Consider the following 21,399-nt stretch of genomic DNA (forward strand, 5'->3'; position numbering starts at 1 on the left):
TGCTGACCCTAAATGGCATGGTCAGCACACACTGAAGCCTAGAAACTGGTAGGTAGCCCTACAGCTCTACCATTTGGACATTCTGCTTTGCAAAGAACACCCCCTTCCCCTACCCCCACTACCCCATGATCTCGGCCACCCCTCTTAGTCCAAGTTACTAATCTTTTGCCTGTACTACTGCAATGGTTACCTAGCTGTTCTTACCTTTCTCACCCTGCCTACCTCCAATCTATCCCTGACACTGTAGCTCTCTTTAGTTAAAGACCTCTCTGAGTTTTCCCATTGTTTTTAGATAAAAACAGAAACTCTAACATGATATCACTTGCTTACTTCTTTTGTCTCACCTTCTATTAGTCTAGTTCTTTAGTTTCTTAATGGTTACATTTCCCCTCACCACAGGACCTTAGTACATGCCACTCCATTTACTTATAATTATCTTATGACCACCTAAGTCAGGACCTCCTATTACATACTTTTATAGAACTGCATAACTTTATCATACACATCATGGTTTTAAATTATATAGTTGTTTTCCTGGCTGACTTACTCAAGTTTGTTCTCCCTCCTGTCTATAATCTCCAAAAAAGAAAGGGGCATTGTGTCTGTTTTTGAATTCCCACTATGCAACATAGTTAAATGAATGAATGGATAAAGTGCGAATAATTTAAACAAATTCCAAGAAGAAAGGGGAGAATATTGTTTAATAAAAATATGTTATACAGGGCTGGGGATATAGCTCAGTTGGTAGAGTGCTTGCTTTGCAAGCATGTGGCCCTGGGTTCAATTCCCCAGTACCGCAAAAAAAAAAAAAAAAAAAAATATATATAATATATATATATATATATATATATATGTTATACATAAAATCAAATATTGGCTAATCCCAAACAAAATGGTGTTAAGCAGCCATTACAATGAATCTAGGTCTTGAATAAAATGCATGAGTGGGAGCACGTGAATTAACTGAGCACACACGCTTAGAATTTCTTCCTCATGCAGCTGTGCTGGGACAAGCATGTCAAATGTTCTCTTCCGGGAAAACCCCTGGTTAAGCCTCTTTTACCTAGCTAAACTACATTATCAGTCATGGAGAAAAGTATTCATGAGACATTGGAAAAGGTACTTGTCAACTGAGTAGGTTTTTTTTTTTAATTATTTTTTCATTTTTCAGACTACATTTTGATTCATTGTACACAAATGGGGTACATCATTTCGTTTCTATGGTTGTGCATCATGTAGATTCATATCATTCGTGTAATCATACATGTACATAGGGCAATGATGTCTGTCTCATTCCACCATTTTTCATACCCCCTTCCCCTTCCCCTCCATTTCCCTCTATATAATCTAAAGTTCCTCCATTCATCTCTTACCCCCGACCCCTGACCCCATATATATATCATCATCCACTTATCAGGGAAAACATTTGGCCTTTGGTTTTTGGGGATTGGCTTATTTCATTTGATAACATAAAAATTAGTCCTAAGAAATTGACCAAGAAGAAACAATTTAATGGGACATAATACATGGAATTCATCCAGAATCGTGAAGTAAGGTCTGTCATCATTCCTTCCAGTACTACTCCTTGTAGCTTTGTTTATTAATCAGGAGAAACCCCTGCACCTGGGCTCTCCACCCTTCTCAGCTGTCAATGCTTCTAGTACCAATTCTTCTAATAATCTGATAAACCCGTGTACACTAGTCCCCTCTTATTCATGGCTTTGGTTTTAGTAGTTTCAGTTACTCATAGTCAAAAAAAGAAAAAAAGGACAGGTATAGCACAAGATATTGAGAGAGAGAGAGAGGAGAGAGAGAGAGAGAGAAGGACATTCACATGACTTTGTTACAGTACACTGTTATAATTGTTTTGTTTTACTGTTAGTGTTGTTAATATCTTAAGGTGCTTAAAAATGAAACTTTTGTGCCCCAATATTATGAATAAATATAATACACTAATAAAAGCATAAAAAAGAATGATAGGTATCTTTTTTGTTTGTTTCCTATAAAGACTTCATTACTTCCTGGGGTAAGGGAATGTATTTTTGGAAACTCAAAGGTAGTCAAGACTCTTAAGGGTGAAAAATTTCATGAAAAGATTCTTCTTGTGTGTACATGCACTTTTTTTTTTTTTTTTTTTTAAGGAAAAAGGAACTTTCTGCCAGATATGTTTATATAGGAGAAAATACATATGTACAGGTGCTATGGCTTGGATGAGTGTCCTGTCAGAGGTCTTTATATGAAATTTTGGTCCCCAGGGTGGTTGTATTGGAGGGTGCTGTGGATCTTTAAGAAGTGGGGCCGTGGGTGGGGATCCCTAGGTCACTGAGGGTGTCCCCTGAAAAGGACTGTGGGAGCCCAGTCTCTTCCTCTCTCTCTGCTCCTTGTTCAAGATGTCCTCACTCTCCTGCTCCCAGCATGCACTCCTGCCACTGCCATCTGCAACACGAGGGATGCAGCCAAGGGGCCGCCCCTGCCAAGCCCACACTACTGTGGACTCTGAACCAACACTGTGAGCTCATACATCTTTTGATATGTTAATCGCTCGGGTATTCAATTGGAATAATGAAAAGCTAATCCAACAGGACTCAACACTGTGTGGTTTCAGTCATCCACAGAGGGTCTTGGAATGCATCCCTGTGAATGAGAGAGGACTCCTGTATTCCAAGGTGTAGATGACAGATGAGGAACTCTCTGGAATATTTCCCATTGGAAAATAAGGGAGAATGTTAAGGGAATACAGCTCCAGAGGCGGAATTTAGCCATTCATGTGCAGAAGATGGCACCCTGTGTGGGACACAGGCACTATGACACTGATTCAGTGAAGGGTCATCTACTCATAGAGCCTGCTGTGACAGTATCCTCAGTAATAGAATCCTCCAATGGCTTGATGAAGTTGAGGAACTATGACTGTTGAGTTACTAGGCAAATATCGGCTGCGTATTCCAATAATTGATGGAGTTTTAAAAGCCAGATCAGTTAAATCCAAATTTTCAGGATGCCACTCACATCTTGATATCTTTAAAAAGTTCTGCTGATGATTCTAAATATTTGATGGCAGCTGGGAACTATTGATGAACTGCTAGTTATCAATAATATTTTTTTTTACAACCTTGAGCTGCATGAGGGTGTTTTCACATGCTTCGTGGCTAGCTTTAGAAGACCCTCTACTCTCACAGTAGTCAAAAGGTGGAAATAACCAAAGTGTCCACCCACAGATAAATAGATAGACAAAATACAGTAATTTATAGAATATGCAAGGAGATATTATTCAACCACCAAAAGGAAGGCAATTTTGATATATGCAAAAGCATGAATGAAGTTTGAAAGCACCATGCTACGTGAAATAAGCCAGACAACACAGTTCAAATTCATAGAGATGTAACATAGGTTAGAGAATTTGGGTATGGTGGCACACACAATAAAAATGCTTTAAAAACTAACTGTTGAAAATTTTAGGCTGGGGATGTAGCTCAGTTGGTAGAGTGCTTGACTTGCACGCACAAGGCCCTGGGTTTAATCTCCAGCACTACACACACACACACACACACACACAAATTTAGTAAAAGACAGTGTCTTATTGAATATGTGATACAATTTTCATAATAGAATGTAAAATTTACAACTGGTAGAAAGATTCTATAGTTTGAGAAAATGGGAAGTAACAAAGTTCTAGCTATTAAAAATAGTATACTTCAATACTATAGTAAAACTTTAGAGAATAATTGTAGTATTCTAGAAAATATTGCAAAGTGCCACCAGGCTGACTTTATCAAGGGACTAAGCTGATGTGGCAATTCTTTTTATTATTATTATTATTGTTGTTGTTGAAGATATTATTTTTTAAAGAGCAGTTTTAGTTTCAGAACAAGATTAAGAGGAAGGTACAAAGATTCCCCATATGACCTCACTTCTGCACATGCAGAGTGGCACATTTGTCACAAGTGATAAACCTACACTGATCAGTCATTATCATCCAAAGTCCACAGTTTTCATTGGGAGTCACTCTTGGTTTTGTTTGTTGTACAAGTTTGGACAAATGTATAATGAGGTGTATCCCTCATTGAATGTTGTATAGAGTATTCCAGAGCCTAAAACCCCCTTTGTGCTATGCCTATTCATTTTTCCTCTCCTCTCAACCCATGGCAATCACTGATTTTTAAATTGTATTTATATAGTTTACTTTTCTAGAATGTCATATAGTAGGAATAATATATTGCTGTAGTACTTTCAGATTGACTTCTTTCATTCAGTAATATGCATTTAAGGTTCTTTCATGTCTTTTCATGGCTCTGTAGCTTCTTTTCAGCTTTGAATGATAATACATTGTCTGAATGTACCATAGTTTTTATTTGTTCTTTCAGCTACTGCAGGACATCTTGGTTTCTAAATTTGGTAATTATGAATAAAACTACTATAAATATCCATATGCAGGTTTTCATATAGATGTTGTTTTCAACTCTATTAGGTCATGGTCAAGGAGTGTGATTGTGGAATGTATGGTAAGAATATAATTGGTTTTGCAAGAACATTCCAGCTATTTTCCATGGGGACTGTACCCTTTTGTGTTTCCAACAGGAATGAATGAGAGTTCTGGTTGCTTCACATCCTCATCAGCATTTGGTGGTGTCAGCATACTAGGTTTTGGCCATTCTAACAGAAAGACTGAGTCCTACTGTTGTTCTAAGTTACATTTTGGAGAGCAATCCTTAAGTTCTAATACAAAGTGGATAGTATAGGAAAGGGTAGAACTATCAGATTCAGGACAGAAAATGTGAGGTTAATTTTTGGTCTAATGCTTGTTTACTGTGAACTTTCAGAAAGGTCACACAATTTTATTCAATATGCAAATTGTGAATAGTAACTGTAGCTTTTAAAAATTCAATAAAATGAGAAATACATATGAAATCATCCAAGAAAGTCAGATAGTTAAGAGGTGGAAGCAATCTAAATGTCCACCAGTGGGTGATGAATGAATAAACAAAACGTGGTACATACATATGATGGAATATTATTCAGACTCAAAAAGGAAGGAAATCATATCACTTATTTCAACTTGGACAAAACTTGAAGACATTATGCTAAGTGAAATTTGCCAGTTACAAAACAATAAATATTGTGTGCTTCTATTTATGTACGGTACCTAAATTGTCAAATCTATAAAGACACAGAGAATAGTGGTTTTCTGGGGCCTTGGTAGGGTCAGGGAAAAGAATAGGAAGTTATTATTTAATGGCTGTAGAGTTTTAGTTCTGCAGATCAAAAGCATCTGGAGACTCCTTGCACAACAATGTCAATGTACTTAACACTAGTGAACTGTACTTAAAAGTGGTTAAGACAGTAAATTCTATGTTATATGTATTTTACCACAGATTAAAACAATTTTAAAATTAGTGTGAAATATAGAAAGAGTGCTCAATAACTGTGTATAAAATCCAAGTGACTTTATGTTACAAATTAACAATGAGAGGAAAGTCACAAAGAAGGAGAGAATGCCCTGCCAATGTAACTGAACACGCAGATTGAAAATTGACTGTCCACAATTGAAGACCAATTTCATATTAGCATATGAAATTATGACACAGTTTGGGTTTTTTAATTCTCTAGGAGTTAAACAATTATAATTTGAGATGCATTTTAATTACTTCCACCTAAGGCCTATAAAGTTATTTTATTACAAAACATAAGGAGTGGAAGGAAAGTCTAGGCCTTAATTGAAGGCAGTATCAGAAATAATAAATCTGGTTTACAATATCCCCACTGGCAATTTTTTTTTAAAATTCAATTCTGCATGGAAACATCGACTTTATGAGGCTCAAGATGACATTGACCAAGCTAAGTTATTAGTTCATCAATTCGCAGGTGCATAGAGCTCTTTGCTGATTCCAGGCAGGGAAGACACAAAAGGGGAAAACGGAGTCGTGGAGTCTGGAGTTCACAGCTCATTTGGGAGCAGATCCTAGACACACAGGCAAGCAGGCACATGTGTACACAGATGTGCATGCGTGCGCACACACACACACACATCCTGCACATGTGCACATACTCAGGTGCACACACATACACCACATATACACATACACATGCATACACACCACATATGCGCACACAATACACACACATCACATATCACATATGCACACACATGCATCACCCTTGATGAAACTGTGAAGGACTGTGCCGGCAGGAAGAACTGAACTGAGCATACAATGAGGAGTGGTGTCAAGGCTGTTTTTCTCAAAACCTTTTGTTCTAGAAGATTTATTCCTAAGTGGAAAACTTCTCCAATTTCTTGAAAGTTGGACAAAAGCATTTCAGATCTTTGAATAACTAATATATATATATATATATATATATATAGTTGTCAATGGACATTTATTCATTTATTTATATGTGGTGCTGAGATTCGAACCCAGTGCCTCACACATGCTAGGCAAGTGCTCTACCACTGAGTCACAACTCCAGCCCCTAACATGGTTTTTAAAAGTCACCCCAACCTTTTGATTACTTTCCAAAGTGAAAACCTACGACAGAGAAACTAAGGCGGCACTTGAAAACAATTTTACCTTAGAGTTAAAATATAGCCATCCTTTGGGACATGTTCCATGTTCTTTTGGTGTATCTTTCTCTTTCTCAATGATCCAAAACTTGGTTCGCTTACAAATACTAGGCATAGAGACTGAACAATCAGCACCACTCCAGAGTCCTGGAGGAGAGAGGGTTAGAAATGGCTTAGAAACAGTGGCGACTCTTTGTAGGCACCCTCTATGCTATGCGACTGCTATTGTTTTTTTAAATCTAGAAATGGAATTGAATTTAATTACTGAGTACAGTGACAATGGCTAACTGGGAAAGGTGCTAAATCAGTAATTCTTAAGAATGTTAAAATTTTCGAATGCAAAAAACCAAAAGTAACTCAACTGAAATCCCATAACTGATTAAAATCCTAAGCATATTTGACTTGTGTAGTATAATAATACTTAATACAGTAAGATTTTTGTTTTAAGATATTCAGCTTCAATGAACAGAGAAAAAAAGATTCTGAAACAACAAATGATCATTTCTACTTTAAATCTGAAATTGAAAACTTTTAAAGCAATGACATAATGCTCAATAAGTTTCAGGTTTTGAAGCATTTCAGATTTCAGATTTTTGACTTATGGATGCTCACCTGGCAAAACCTATTCAAATATCCCAAATACATAAAACTCTGAAATCTTAAATATTTCTGGTCCCAAGCATTTCATGTAAGGGATGCCATCCTATATAATAATTTAGAAAATTAATTCAGGAACTTCTAAGAAATTAATAGTTCTCTAGTACTGACCCTTAACAGACTCATGTCCACTGTAAGATATATCCTCAAGTCCTTAGCCTCCTGAAAACTGATTTTTTTTTTTTTTTTAATTTACAAAAGTTGTTTTCAGAGTAAGTGTTATGGAGTGCATTTTATTAGCATTCAAGTAATAAATTCCAGAACAGAGCAGAATGCATGCAAATTGCAAGAGCAAGTTCAGGATTCTAGTATCAGAAATATAAGACAAAAAGATCCTGGAATGCTATTTTCAATGCAGATGAGCTGCTAGTCTCCCAGACTCACAAAACAGTCCTTTTCTGTAGGCTGTTGTGACACCTGCTGGCAAAAGCAAGCTGATTAACCACATGTTTTTTTCTTTTCCTAACTCTCTACAGAGGCCCTCCCACTAAGGATTGCTTTCCACGTTTTTCCCTCTCCTGACTTGGGGCACAGGTTAGTTATGAATCTGTTAGATTTGGGGATATCATGATTTTTATTTAGAAAGTGTGGGTGAGCAGGAGTGGAAAAGCAACCCAAGAAAAACCCCAAAAGCACAGTACTGATGAAAATAAACCAGTCTTCAGCATCAATGTGGTTTTAAATCTAACTTGTAAACACTTGCTGTCCCAAAGCATGCTTGGTCAATGCTGGGTATTTAAAAAAAAAAAAAAAAAGGCAAAAGATTGCTGAATTGAATCAAAATATTTGCTAAATGGGAAAATAGAAGTAAATTCACCGAGGTTCAATTTCTGAACAATTTTAGATTAGATACTAGAAATAGATAAAAAATGGTTCCACACTGAAATTTCATACAGAATCAGATTTATCATGCACATTTTTTAACAGTCTCAGTGGGCCCATTTTGGTGCTGTTTTGGTTCATGAGGAGGGACTTATCCTCATGTAAATTATTTTCAAGGACATGGATTAAACAGAAGGAATGTCATTAAGCTTAATATTGATGAAATTAGACACAGCCAACTGAAAAGAAAAGTAACCAAACTCCTCACAGAAATGATGCAATAAAAAGGAGATTTCAAGCCTCCAGAAAAGTCTGTATTATAAACAGAATCAAAACTAAATAAAATAACCTGTTATGGAAGAAATGAAGCCACATCTCTGGCTCTGATTATTCACAGATATTTCTCTTTCTTTGTCCCAGTTCTGGTATATTATTGGTGATCCATCTCTCCAACTGTAGGAAAATTAAAGATTTTAAGGACTTTTCATCTTGCATGTTTAATCTCCAACACCAGTTCTGGAGTTCTGTGGTATGAATTGAAGGTATAATATTTTATTAAATTTAGAAAAATATTCTTGTACAGCGAAGCATCTATAGTTAACAACACACTGTATTGTATAAATATTTTTTAAGAGGGTAGATTTTATGTTAAGTGTTCTTATAACAAAAATAAGCAAAGAAATAGGATGTGACAAAACTTTTGAAGGTGATGAATATGTTTATGGCATAGAATGAGGTGATGGTTTCATGGGTGTAGACTTTAAAAAATACTCACGTCTTTGCCTAGGGAAATGAAAATTTATAAGTTAAAGATAATGTTTGAAGGTTATTCAACAAATTGATCACTAAGATCTAGTCTAATCATTCTGTACATAAAACTTGTCAAACTAAATTAAGTGCAAATTAATCTAGGTTCATACTGAAATTCATCGTTGCCTCTTTCTTCTTGAAGTCCAATCCACCAATTTGCACCATACTTTGATAGCTATTAAAAAAAAAAGAAATAAAGAAAATGTCAGTATTTATTCTCCTTGTTTTCCCCTTTCACTAGTAAGATTAATGGAGTTGTGGCTAATAGCTTTCTATTCTTCAGTACTTCACCCAATTATCTAAGAAGGAGGATTTTTTGTAAGGTCTACGATCTTGAGAAAGCCTGAAACTTCATTATTCTAAAATATTCTCTCCTCATTATGAAAGAAAATTGGAATCAAACATTGAAATCATTTTAGTTTCATACCACATGAAAAATAAATTTTCTAACTATAAAAGGGATTTTAAAAGTTTATTGTGAAGTAAAATAGAAGATGGATTCTTTTCCTGACTAAAAAATTAGTATTCTTTTTTCTTAGTGAATTTTAGAAGTTCATTGCAGATGTCACATTTATTTGAAAAACAATTCAAGATAAAAAGACATCAATAGAATAAAGATTTTGAATATTAGGTGTTAGTCTCATTGTTAAGCTTTAAACAATATTAGCATTCAAACAGAGAGACAAAATATAGGACAAAAGAATATTACAGAATTCCAGTGTTTGACAACTAGAAAATTATCCATTATATATTTTATTTATTTTATGCTAGTTATAATCACTCAGGCCTAAGCACAAAAAAGTATAAAATCAAAACAATCTACATGCATGTGTTTTTGCACACATAAACACACATTAGAGCCGATACAATACTGGACTCATGACTCAGAGAATTATAATTTCTTCTTTATCTACAAGAGAGAAAGAGGGAGTTTCTCTGAGCTCTTTAAGTCAATATTTTTATGGTGTGTGGGCTGTATGTTTGTGTTGAAATGGAACTTAATTTTATAAGCTAAAAATCTGTTTATTTGAAGACATTACATATTTAAGTCTGCACTTATTTCTTTTGTAAAGATGGGAATAAATTTTAAGATATATTATTTTTCCATATGAATTTCAGGTCATCATACAACAAAACCTAATAGTTTGCTAACATTCTGGTTTGTAAATAGGTATTTGTACTCCTTAAACAGTGTGGCTGTCTGCCATATCAGCAATTTGAGAATAATGCAAGGTGGAACAACTGCAATTTTGGATCCCTGAGGTGTTGTTTCGTGGACATGTTCTTACATGCTGAATTTAGATTCCCATTGTCAGACTTGGGAATGGGTCCATTGAGACTGATGGGAAATTAGTGGGAGAACCACAACAATTTTATTCTATCTAAACAGGTCTCCTATGCCACAATAGTGCAAATCATGGCCTGACTGTACACTCCCCCAATTAAGGATCTCTAAAGGGAAATAATAACTACTGCATCTTAAGTGGCATATTGATTACCATCTCAATTATGATAGGGCAATCTCCAGCATATCATGACCTGTTGAGATATGGCACAAAGTTTCACAGGACAAGCTAGAAGATACCCAGATGGAAAAATCCCCGTGAAAAATGGATCTTTTATATTTTATCTTAGGTATAAGACCATGACAATAGAAACATTATTAATAAAAGTTTGTGAAAAGAAATGTGGTATGATATGATCATGGATTTTATAAGATCAATTATGTTTTGTTGTACACAGGTAGGGTCATGTGGGAAGAATTTACCATAAAGATATAAAACACAACAGTCAATATATTTAATCTACTAAGAGATATAAGGAGGAACAACCTGTAATCTTTTAAAATATTTCCATAAAAAATGGCAAAACCAAGTCATCTTAAGAGTTTAAAACTAGGTTTTGGAGGAGGACTAATGGATTCAATATATATTTTTATTTTAATTTTATTTTTTTAATACCTTTAGTTTGTCTATTTAGTTTTTTTTATGTGGTGTTGGGGATTGAACCCAGTGCCTCACATATGCTAGGCAAGGGTTCTACCCCTAAGCCATAACCCCAGCCCCATTAATATATATTTTTAGATATTAGAATTAAAGTTTAAAAAATAATAGTAATAGATTATTTTCATTTTGAAATGAAAATATTGCATAATATAATATAAAAATGTTAACTAAGTGAACTGATGCTAGGTGTTCATATCTAACAACTCTTAAGTCCTTGCTGCTCTTTACGTATGGCATTAATCTAATTATCAAGATGACTCAACAAAGAAATACTCAAAATTCACTCTGATGGTGTCCTGTGGTCTTCTACTATTCAAAAAGTCTGGGAGAAAGCACTGACTTATTTCTTCCACGAGATGGAAAGATTTTGTTAACTTTTTTTTTCTTCAGATTTTAAAAACAGTATCAGGTTTCTGGTTCATAATTCTTTTAAACTCCAACTAAACATTATTTTTTTTACAGCTCTAATCATAACTCTTCAAAGGGAAGCTATATAGAACACTTTTGTAATTTAAAAAGCATTTAATTATTTACTCCAGTTCTTCCTACATTTATAGGATGGATGTGCCACAAAGGCAGGTGGTGTGACCTCTATAAGTCTGGCTCCTTGTCCTTGAATAAAATAATTTCTCCTGGGTTGACCCATTGCAGTAGGACATTCTTAGGTATGGGATTTCTTACTTATACATCAACAATTGCCATCAATACTACCATCACCTCCACCAAGACAAAGTGGCTAACATAGCAGACATAAGAATTGCTTGGAAATCTACAACTTTCATTTTTCTAATTTGATACTCTTTCCTCTTGGCCCCGGGTATAGGCTGAAGGTTTGTGTCCCCCAGGTTTACAGGCTTTAAGCCTAACCCTCCAGGGCCTTTGGGAAGATGATTAGGGAATGAGGGTGGAGTACTCAGGAATGGGATTAGTGCCTTGATAAAAGGGACTGGAGAGAGTGAACTCATTTTTGTCACGTGAAGACACAGTGAGAAAACAGCTATCTTTGGATCAGGAAGCAAGTCCTCAGCAGACACCGAAATTGCCAGTTCCTGGATCTTAGATTCCCTGCCTCCAGAAATGTGAGAAATAAAATTTTGTTGTCTCTGAGTCCCCCACCTCAAGTCTATGGCAGTTCCTTATAACAGCCCAAATGGACTAAGACAGTCCTTGTTCCCCTTTCTTAGTCTCTACACTGTATGTCTTCCAATAATTTTCTTTTGTGGCACAGCAGGCTATCCACACAGGGGTAGTTCCCCTGTAACACTGACGGGGCACTCTATATTCACATGGGCATAGGTGGGATAACAATTTTGCTGAATAAGGCACTGCAAGGTTTGTCTTAGATCAGAATCTTCAATGACATCATGGCACTGGCCGTCACTTCTCAAACTGCTACACCCATGTGGCCTTACATTCTCTTCTATGAGAGGTATCAACTTTGCTATCTCTGCTGCCTTCCTACCTCCTAAAGATTAGGAGATGAACTATGAGGAAAGTCGAAGAGGGAAGACCTACAGAGGTATCCAGGAGAGCTCAGCTCTGTTGGAAAAAAACCCTTCACTCTTCATGTCTGAGACATAGCTGACAACCACATTTGGGGAGGGATTTTATAATGAGCATTTTAATATAGTGTAGACATTGTGCTTTTATTCACCCTGGACACTACTGTTTTGTGGTCATAGGCAGCACAGTGTAGAGTTTTTAAGTGATCTTGTAAGTCAGATGGTCTGGGTTCCTTTCCAAATGCCACTGTTTAGTTGCTGTGTATCCAAGTCGCTTAGGTTCTTTGGAGTCTTAGCTTCCTCATCTGTAAAATATACTAATAACAGACTTTCCACAGAAAGATTCAGTGGGATTAAATGTTAGTACTTAGCCCAGTGCCTGGCTCTGTTTGGTAAGTATTGCCAAATCACAACTTTTTGGAATGTGTACTTCACTTGTTGATGAACTGGTTTTCAGTCATTCACCTGATTTCCTGTTATCACCACCTGGAACTGAAGTCTGGTATCTGGTTAAAGAAAGATGAATTTTCTGACATCATGGTATGTGTTGTGTTGATATTGAACATTACTGTTTTGAACTGTGCAGAGGTGGCAAAATAGCATATGAACCAATAATGGGAGCGTCCTGGCAGTAGGGGTTGTTCTGCTACTGAGTCTGTGAGGGACCAAGTGGTTGTCATCTAATCTCTGTATCTTGGCTTTTCCATCATAAGGAGGTAGAAGTCCCAACTTGCCTGTACCTTGCTGGCTGTATGTGCAACACAAAGGATAAAGAAATGGAAAATCCCCATGAGCTATGGGAAAAGACATTTTCCTACAAGCTTAGGATGCTTTCATGTTTCATTTTAACAGTCAATTTACAAAGACATGAAAAGATTATTACAAGACTTAGGGAGATTATGAAATATAGTTAAATAAAGAAAATGACTGGCTTTGTTTTCAAATGTTTCTTAGGGAGATTTAGGAGGGAGGTTTGCCCTCCTTGGAGCCACCATGGTATTGTGCCCATTGTTCCCTTTTTTACTTACTGCATTCTCATTTTCAGCATCTTATTTTTATTTTTTAATTTTGAAAAAAATTGTCAGATTAAGTTTGTGTACTTACCATGTGTAACATGATGTTTTGAGGTATATATGTATATATTTTCTATTTGTGTGTGTGCGTTATCTCCAGTTTCTTTGAAAACAGACTATCTCCTACATTTTTATGTCATGGACAAATCTCACAGTGCCTGGAACATGCTTGATGCTTAGAAACAAAAAATATTGTAGACATGCATTGAAAAACTATTCTATTCCTTGGCAGTTTATTTTATTATTTATCAGGTAAGGTCTTGTATGTTCCTAGTTCCTCAAAGGATTCAGGCTAGTCTTTATCTTATGTTGAAAACCGTAATTTTCTATATGTTGAATCTTTACAAATTTAAAAGTCATATATTCATGTAAGATTTGAAACTTCAAAATTGTTATCCCTCCACCAACCAGGGATTCCTCCTCTCTCATTTGAGCTTTATTTTCCTTCATTGCATTTATCCATTTATGTTTTTCTAATGTACCGTGTAATTCTGTTTACTTGTATTGGTTATGGTTTTTCTTCCCAGACTAGACTATAAACTCTATAAAGGCAGGAATTTTGGCCAGTTTAAATCTCCACTGGAATCTTAGTCCCTAGAGAGCACTCAATAAATATGTATTAAATAATCAGTGTACTCACAAAAAAACAAACTTTACTTTTTCCCTAATGTTGCTTATGAATAATGAAATGTGAAATGATTAAGCAACATATTAAATCTCTCTATATTATTTTCTCTTAATCTCTATAACTGGAAGAAAAACAGTTCTCAAAATCCATGGCTTTTACTGAAATTTAAATGAATTTCTGAAGTCAAATTAAAAAAAATCCTGCACAAGGACAGAAGAAGGTGCTAATGAGAAATTCTCTAGGTGAATTATATTCAAGTACCATTCTTATTTTGCTGTGGATGAATTCTTGCTCATGTGCAGAATGAATTGTGAGAAGATCACTGCGTAACCAGCCACAGACAAACTCAAAGGAAGACCACTCTGAGGCATAGGTATGAAAAAGGTACTCTGCATTCTGATAAAAGAGCCAGGGCGCATCTGAAAGAAAAATCAACCATACAAACGGTGCCAAATCTGTTGAGGGATGTAATGCACATGTAATGGGGGTATGCTATGATTGACCCCAAATCTGTAATTTGGTCAGGGTATATGCACACACACAAACATAATCACAGACATGCATACATATAGATACATACATGATTTGCTTTTTTTTGGTCTATATCATACAAGAAACTTATGCTAGTATTCAAAGGTCAGGGGTGGATGATATTTTAAAGTCATGTGTTATGAAAATGGGATAAAGTTATGATATTAATCTTCAATCATATTTAATGACAATTAATTTATTAATTATTAACTTATTAATTTGAACAAATTAGCTCTAGATTAGCACAAGAAAAGAGAGACTCAATGGGAGGAATGTGATATTATAGTAAAGGTACATAATAGCACTTAGATGGTTTATAATTAGAAATTTGAGAAATGCCAGGGTACTTCTTACCATACTGGTACCAGGGTGGAATCTTGGGTCTCACATCTGCAAAGTGAAAGCAAACCACCTTGACTGACCTTTCTTCACGGGTATCTCTGACTCATTTCAGCTCTACACATACTATATTTCACTTCACCTTTAAAAAAAAAATCATGTAAAAACCAGGCACTTTGTGCTGTTTGGAATATATGATCAGTGCAAGTTATATCTTGAATAGGAGTCTCCAGAGAGGTTTCTTTTTTTTTTTTTTCCAGAGAGGTTTCTGATTCAAGAAGAAAGGACATGAACATTTGCCAAGAGCCTACTGTGTATCACATGCTGTTCTGGGTGCTTCTACTCACTCATGGTCCAACTAATCCTATTTGCTTGTAATATCAGAGTGACATTTCTTTCCAACCATGCATGCATAATAAATATTCTGCAATATTGGTTGTTTGCCTTAATTCCCAAGGGACTAATGGCATACAGCCCTGGTGATATCTTTCATCAGTTCCCTGGGATATAGTATTTACTAAAATAGTGCAACTTGCTTCATTGTGCAGGTCATTGGCCTTGTGGTTCAGCGTGCTTAGATTTTTGAATCTCTGTATCTCTTCACTTGGGGAAGTGCCATACGCATTATTAGCTCAAACATAAAGTAAAGATCTTATTAATATTTTACCTCTTGGTATTTTGCAGATCCATTCATGTCGGGAACCACAGTGTGAGGGCAGCAATGTTTTGTTTGCTTTATACACAGCACAATTTCTTGCATCTTCTTCAAAATAAATATTGTCTAAAAATGAAGAGACAACCTGCAGCAGATGAAGTTTGTTATTCCTTAATGATGGAAGTTTCAAAAGATCAAAAAAGAATACCGTGCACATAATCATCATAGATTTCTAGAGGAAGCTTCAGAAATGTTTGCATGTCATTCCAGTTAAGGGTTGTTCCACATTTGTGAAGAACAAGCTAATTAATGTTTAGCAGTTTTTCTTAAAGAACTTTTTCTTAAAAAGAGGCATGCTACTCCTTTCTCTAGAAGGAAGAAATCTGGTGCAAGCTTTGTTCAGAGCTTGCATTATTTTCTAACTGGCAGGATGGATTAGTCTCGCCCTGGGATCCTGGGTAAACTTCTTAGAGGCTCAGGGATGGGTCAGATCTGGGCATCACCTTTGATGTTGGCTCCTTTGTGTATATGCTAAGCTTTAAGTCTTTCATAACTATATTCTAAGTCATAGCTAGCTTTTCAATCAGAAAACTACCCAAAAATTTCCATGAGTGACCACATAAGTCACATAATTCCCCAAATTAGGTTTAAATAAAGATTCAACCTTCTCAACTATTTAATGCTTACCTGAGAGAAGAGTGAATGGACCACAAGTAAAATTGGGATAAAAAACTGGAAAAATGGAGGATGTTTTGAAACCATTTATACTCCTCCTCAAATATTTACACAGCCATGCAACAATTTACCTAACATATATATGTATCTATCCTCAGGTGCAGAGACTGTTGTGAATCTATTCCGTCCAGCAGGAAGTGGTGAGGAGCTCTGTCTACAGTTTCATGGCCTTTTTCTCATTTTTTTCCTTGACCAAATAGTCTTTTCTCCTCCTATTACTAATGAATTTGTTTTATTAAAACAAAACAAACTATTCTCAACCTCTATGTAGCATGTTTTTTTAAATTATTTATTTATTTTTAAAATTTTTTTGCAGACTTCATTTTGATTCATTGTACACAAATGGAGTACATCATTTCGTTTCTATGGTTGTACATAATGTAGATTCATACCATTCGTGTAATCATACATGTACGTAGGGTACTGATGTCTGTCTCATTCCACCATTTTTCATACCCCCACTCCCTCTTGCATGTTTGGTTTTTAAAGTGCTGTATTGTTTTTAATGCCTTTTCATTTCGGGTCTCAGTTTCTTTGTTAACAAATTGCTGGGTGCAGCTGAGTGAGCTCTAAGATGTCTTTTCACTCTTGTTCTGATGCACTTTCCAAAGAAGCAATATGGGAATGTGTTATGGTTTGGATGTGAGCTGTCCCCCAAAATCTCACATGTGAGACAGTACAAGAAAGTTCAGAGGAGAGATGATTGGGTTGTGAGAGTCTTAATCCAATCAGTGATTTAATCACCCCCCCCCATAGTGATTAACTGAGTAGTAGCTGAAGTGGTGGGGTGTGACTGGAGGAGTTGGGAATTGGCGCGTGGCTTTGGGTATATATTTTATATCTGGCCAGTGGAGTCTCTCTCTGCTGTCTGATCATCATGTGAGCTGCTTCCCTCTGCCACATTCATCTGCCATGATGTCCTGCCTTACCTTGAGCCCCAAGGAATGGAGCCTGCTTGTCTATGGACTGAGACCTCTGAAACTATGAGGCCTTAAATAAACTTTTCCTTCTCTATAGTTGTTCTGGTTGGGTCCTGTTAGAGCAGTGAAAAAACTGATTGAAAAAGAGCAGAAATATTATTATTATTATTATTATTTTTTTTTTTTAACTAGCATGCCTCTATCATTTTTTTCTAATTAGAAGCACAGTTTTGTTTTTTTTTTTTTTTTTTTTTTTTTTTTTAAATAAATTCCTTCCTAGTTACAAATTTGAGTCCCAACTCTGTAGTGGACTTTTTTCTATTGGTCTTTACTATTTCAAAGTTTGGCAGCTGATATTTTGCCAACCAGGAAATATCATAATATTGTGACTTTGGAGTCAAACCACCTATATGCAAATCCTGACTCTCCTCTGCATTATTTTGGGCAACCTACTCATCCTTTGTTGCCTACTGCAGCGAGCCATTGTAGGGATGAAATGAGATCATGTCGGAGTACATTCCGCTCAGTATGTGAAACACTGTGAAGTCTCAATAAACAGCAGCAGCATTAAACATTCACTGCAGGCTCCCTGTTTCTCAGGTGAAACCAAATAACTTGATTTTGCACGTGCCCTAGGATGGATCCATTTTGGGTCTCAGATATTATATGCTTCAGTATTTCCACTGCCTTGGGGGAAAATGTGAGAATTCCTCATTGCACTTGAGGAAAGAACTCAGTGATGAGTTCTCTCTCTCCTTCGCATAGGTTTGCAAGTAATGAGACTGACTGAACAGCAATACTTTTTTTTCCCCTTCTGGAACAATTTGTTTCAGCTGAGAAGGAGGTGTTATTTCTAAGGCTAACATTTCTGTCATTTTAGAGTGAGTGTGTTAGTGTCAGCTTTTTGTCTCTGTGACCAAAGTACCTGACCAGAACAACTTAGAGAAGGGAAAGTTTATTTTGGCTTTCGGTTTCAGAGACGTAGTCCATGGTGGGCTGAATCCATTGCTCTCGGTCCAAGGTGAGGTGGAAGAACATGGCAGCAGGTAACTGCTTAGGACATGGCAACCAGGAAGCAGAGAGAGAGAGAGAAGGAGGGGAAAGGGCCATAGGAAAAATGCAAACTTCCAGGGCAGGACCCCTAGTGACCCTCCTCCTCCAGCTTCACCCACCTGCCTCAATTACCTAGTCAGTCCCCTCAAAGTAGGATGGACTGGTTAAGTTGCAGCTCTGATCATTTAATCATTTCATCGCTGAATATTCCTGCATTAACACAGGAGGACATTGGGGACACTTCATATCAAAACCATAACTGTGAGATAAACTAAAAATGATCTCCAAAATAGTCTCCTTTTCATTGTGACATGACAAGGATCCCATGCTGACAGTCAGGCACTATGCAGGCTAGGAGGGGTAGGGTAAAGGAAGTCTGGCATTACTTTTGGGAGATTTTGTTTTCAGAATGAGAAACTATAGGTATCTCAGAACAATCTGGTTAGTGAAGGTTTCCCAGGACCTTGACAAAATAATTCTTTTGGTACCATGGTCCAGTGCAGTGTGTCATGGGAGATAAGGGTCATTATTTGTAGGAATCACTTAGAAAACTGACCAAGTTTACCAAGTGGTTCCAGGGTCACTTGTTTTGAATTCAACTCCTTTTGCTCAGTTCGGGAAGACTTACAGGAGTTCCATCAGACCATTCCCATGAACCAGCACTTAGTGGGTTTCTTTTATTAAATCCAATCCAGAACTGCCTTTCTTCTGTCCTAGGAAGAGAAGAAACAAAAACGTTGCCTTTCTGATCAAATTTACGTTATGTAAAAGGTTAAAAAATCTTTTAAAATATTTATGTGTGCAAGAAACAACTGATGTTACTGGCAGGACTGATTCAGTCAACAAAAGCTTATTGAATATTTTTAATGGCAAATCCTGTGCTACAAAATGAGCTGATTAAGATTTAGAGTCACATCCTATTTCTCTTGGTTTGTGTGGCTTATTCACTGGTGATATGCAGGTGGAGGAAAGTCAGTGCATATTGAGAACCTGGGTTTCTCATCAAAATGGTGATGCATCTTCAGTCAGGATGAGAACACATGAAAGCATGTTGGGAAGAAATTTTGGAAAATCTTTTTCCTAGAGGACTTTTTACTACTTTACTCCACTTACTACTTCACTATTTATACTAATTCTCTATGCTTTGATTTGTTGCTCTTTTGTCAAATTTTCATGTATTCTCTGAAAGTTAATTACTATCATTCCCACTTAATAAAAGGTACACAGTAGGCCTTTTTTTTTTTGTTTTTTTTTTTTTTTTTAAGATTTCAACATAAATAATTGTATAGCAAATCAGCCTGGGCCATGGTAGATTAGCTTCAGCAGTTACCACTGGTTTAGACTTGGCAAGAAGCTCCGGAGAGAATCATCTTCCCTCCTATTAGGCAGAGTACAAATATGTCAAATCTCAGAGTACTCAATAAATCAAGCAATAAAGCCTAATTGTACAATGAACCATCTCACTAAGATAATTTTCTGAGAATAATTTTGAAGAATTAAAGATTTAAAAGATTCAGAAGTCATGACAGATGCTTTATTTTCCTTAGAGCAGAGAAGCAAGCCTATTCTGAAGCACTGCTTCTCAGATATTTGAGTTACTCTGCCTGAATGATACAAATTAAAGTCCAATGCAACTTAGAAAGTCTGAGCCATCACTGTGCCTATTGAGGTGACACAGTGTATCCAAGGTTGTAAGAAGGTGAGAATGACTGCCCTAGGGTTAAGCCAAATCCATTAATCACCAAACAGACTGGAAATCCACAACAGTCTCCCCAGGCTGAGAACTCTTGTTTGCTTTCCTCACTGAATTCAGAGTTCTTCATTTTTCTTGCTATATCCTTGCTCATAGAAGACAAGTTGATACTTACTTTCTCTTCATAAATTCCCCAACACTGTATAATTAAAAAATAAATACTATGTACAGGATTTGACTGAATTCCCTGGATAATATGGGCAAAAATTAAAACATACATTATATAGTTTTTATGATTAGTTGCTGAAGATCAATGATTTGATAGATGCTTGGCTACTAGGAATTACAAGTGTGAGAATTTATGTAAACAGAAATGACATAATGATATTTAATTTTAAGATAGGCCGTTTGCATGCGTTTGTTTTATCTAGCAAACCTCGCCAAAATCAAAGGGTAGAATATGCAAGTATGTTTTGTAAGGAACTAAAGTAACAAAGCATGGCACAATTCATTACCCATCCCTTGTATCTGTGACCCCACACCTATAATCCCAGCAGCTGGGGAGGCTGCAGGAGGATCACAAGTTCAAAGTCAGCCTCAGCAATTTAGCGAGACCCTAAGAAACTTACAAAGACCCTGTCTCAAAATAAAAAGTAAGAAGGGCTGGGGGTGTGACTCAGTCATTAAGCACCCCTGGGTTCAGAATCTAGAAAAAAATCCAGTTAACCAGGAAGTTTCTTAAACATTAGCCTCAGAAAGTCTGAGTTGGCAGCTCTGATATGGGGCCAGAGTATGGTGATTGGCCAGGCTCTGGAACCACAACTGTTAGGGACTAGCAGTTTTGGTGGGATGTTAATAAATGTTCTCAAAAAAAGGATTTTGCACGGGGGCACAGTGGCACTGTCTGTAAATTCATCCACTGATGAGGCTGAGGTGGGAGGATTGCAAGTCAATGCCAGCCTGGGCAATTTAGTGGAATTCTTCCAGGAAATAAGAAAGTAAAAAGGGTTGGAGATGTATGCAGCTCGGTGCTCAGTGGTATGTGTTGAAATCCTGGGTACAATCCTGGGTACCACACCAAAAAAAAAAAAAAAAAAAAAAGGAAAAAGGAAAAGATTCAACAAAGGAAATGCTTCCTTCTAAAATCTTAGTAATAATATATGTAGCAAAACATAATACATGTAGCAAATTTCCAAGATTGCACATTGTTTTGCAATCATATTTAACCACAAAACACCTTTTCCCCATGGAATACTACATCAAACTACATGGGTGAGGTCATGAAAACTCCCACCTTTAGGACTGAGAATGTGGTTCAGTGCTTACCTAGCATGCACAAGTCTCTGGGTTCAATCTCCAGAACCACAAATGATAATAAAATGGAATTTATGTCTGTCCTGTACTCCCTTACCATTAAAA

The 21,399-nt window shown here is 36.4% G+C and overlaps 1 protein-coding gene across 1 annotated transcript in view; it reads right to left on the reverse strand.

Moving 5' to 3' along the window:
* Positions 1-21,399, reverse strand: part of Pla2r1 (phospholipase A2 receptor 1) — a 120,628-nt gene that overhangs the window by 21,948 nt on the left and 77,281 nt on the right. Inside the window, 7 exon segments of the mRNA XM_047546299.1 lie at positions 6,564-6,703; positions 8,385-8,488; positions 8,956-9,020; positions 14,316-14,473; positions 14,940-14,975; positions 15,592-15,724; positions 18,916-19,000. Coding sequence (XP_047402255.1) covers positions 6,564-6,703; positions 8,385-8,488; positions 8,956-9,020; positions 14,316-14,473; positions 14,940-14,975; positions 15,592-15,724; positions 18,916-19,000 — 721 coding nt within the window.

Source organism: Sciurus carolinensis, chromosome 3 (assembly GCF_902686445.1).
Source record: "Sciurus carolinensis chromosome 3, mSciCar1.2, whole genome shotgun sequence".
Lineage (NCBI taxonomy): Eukaryota > Metazoa > Chordata > Mammalia > Rodentia > Sciuridae > Sciurus > Sciurus carolinensis.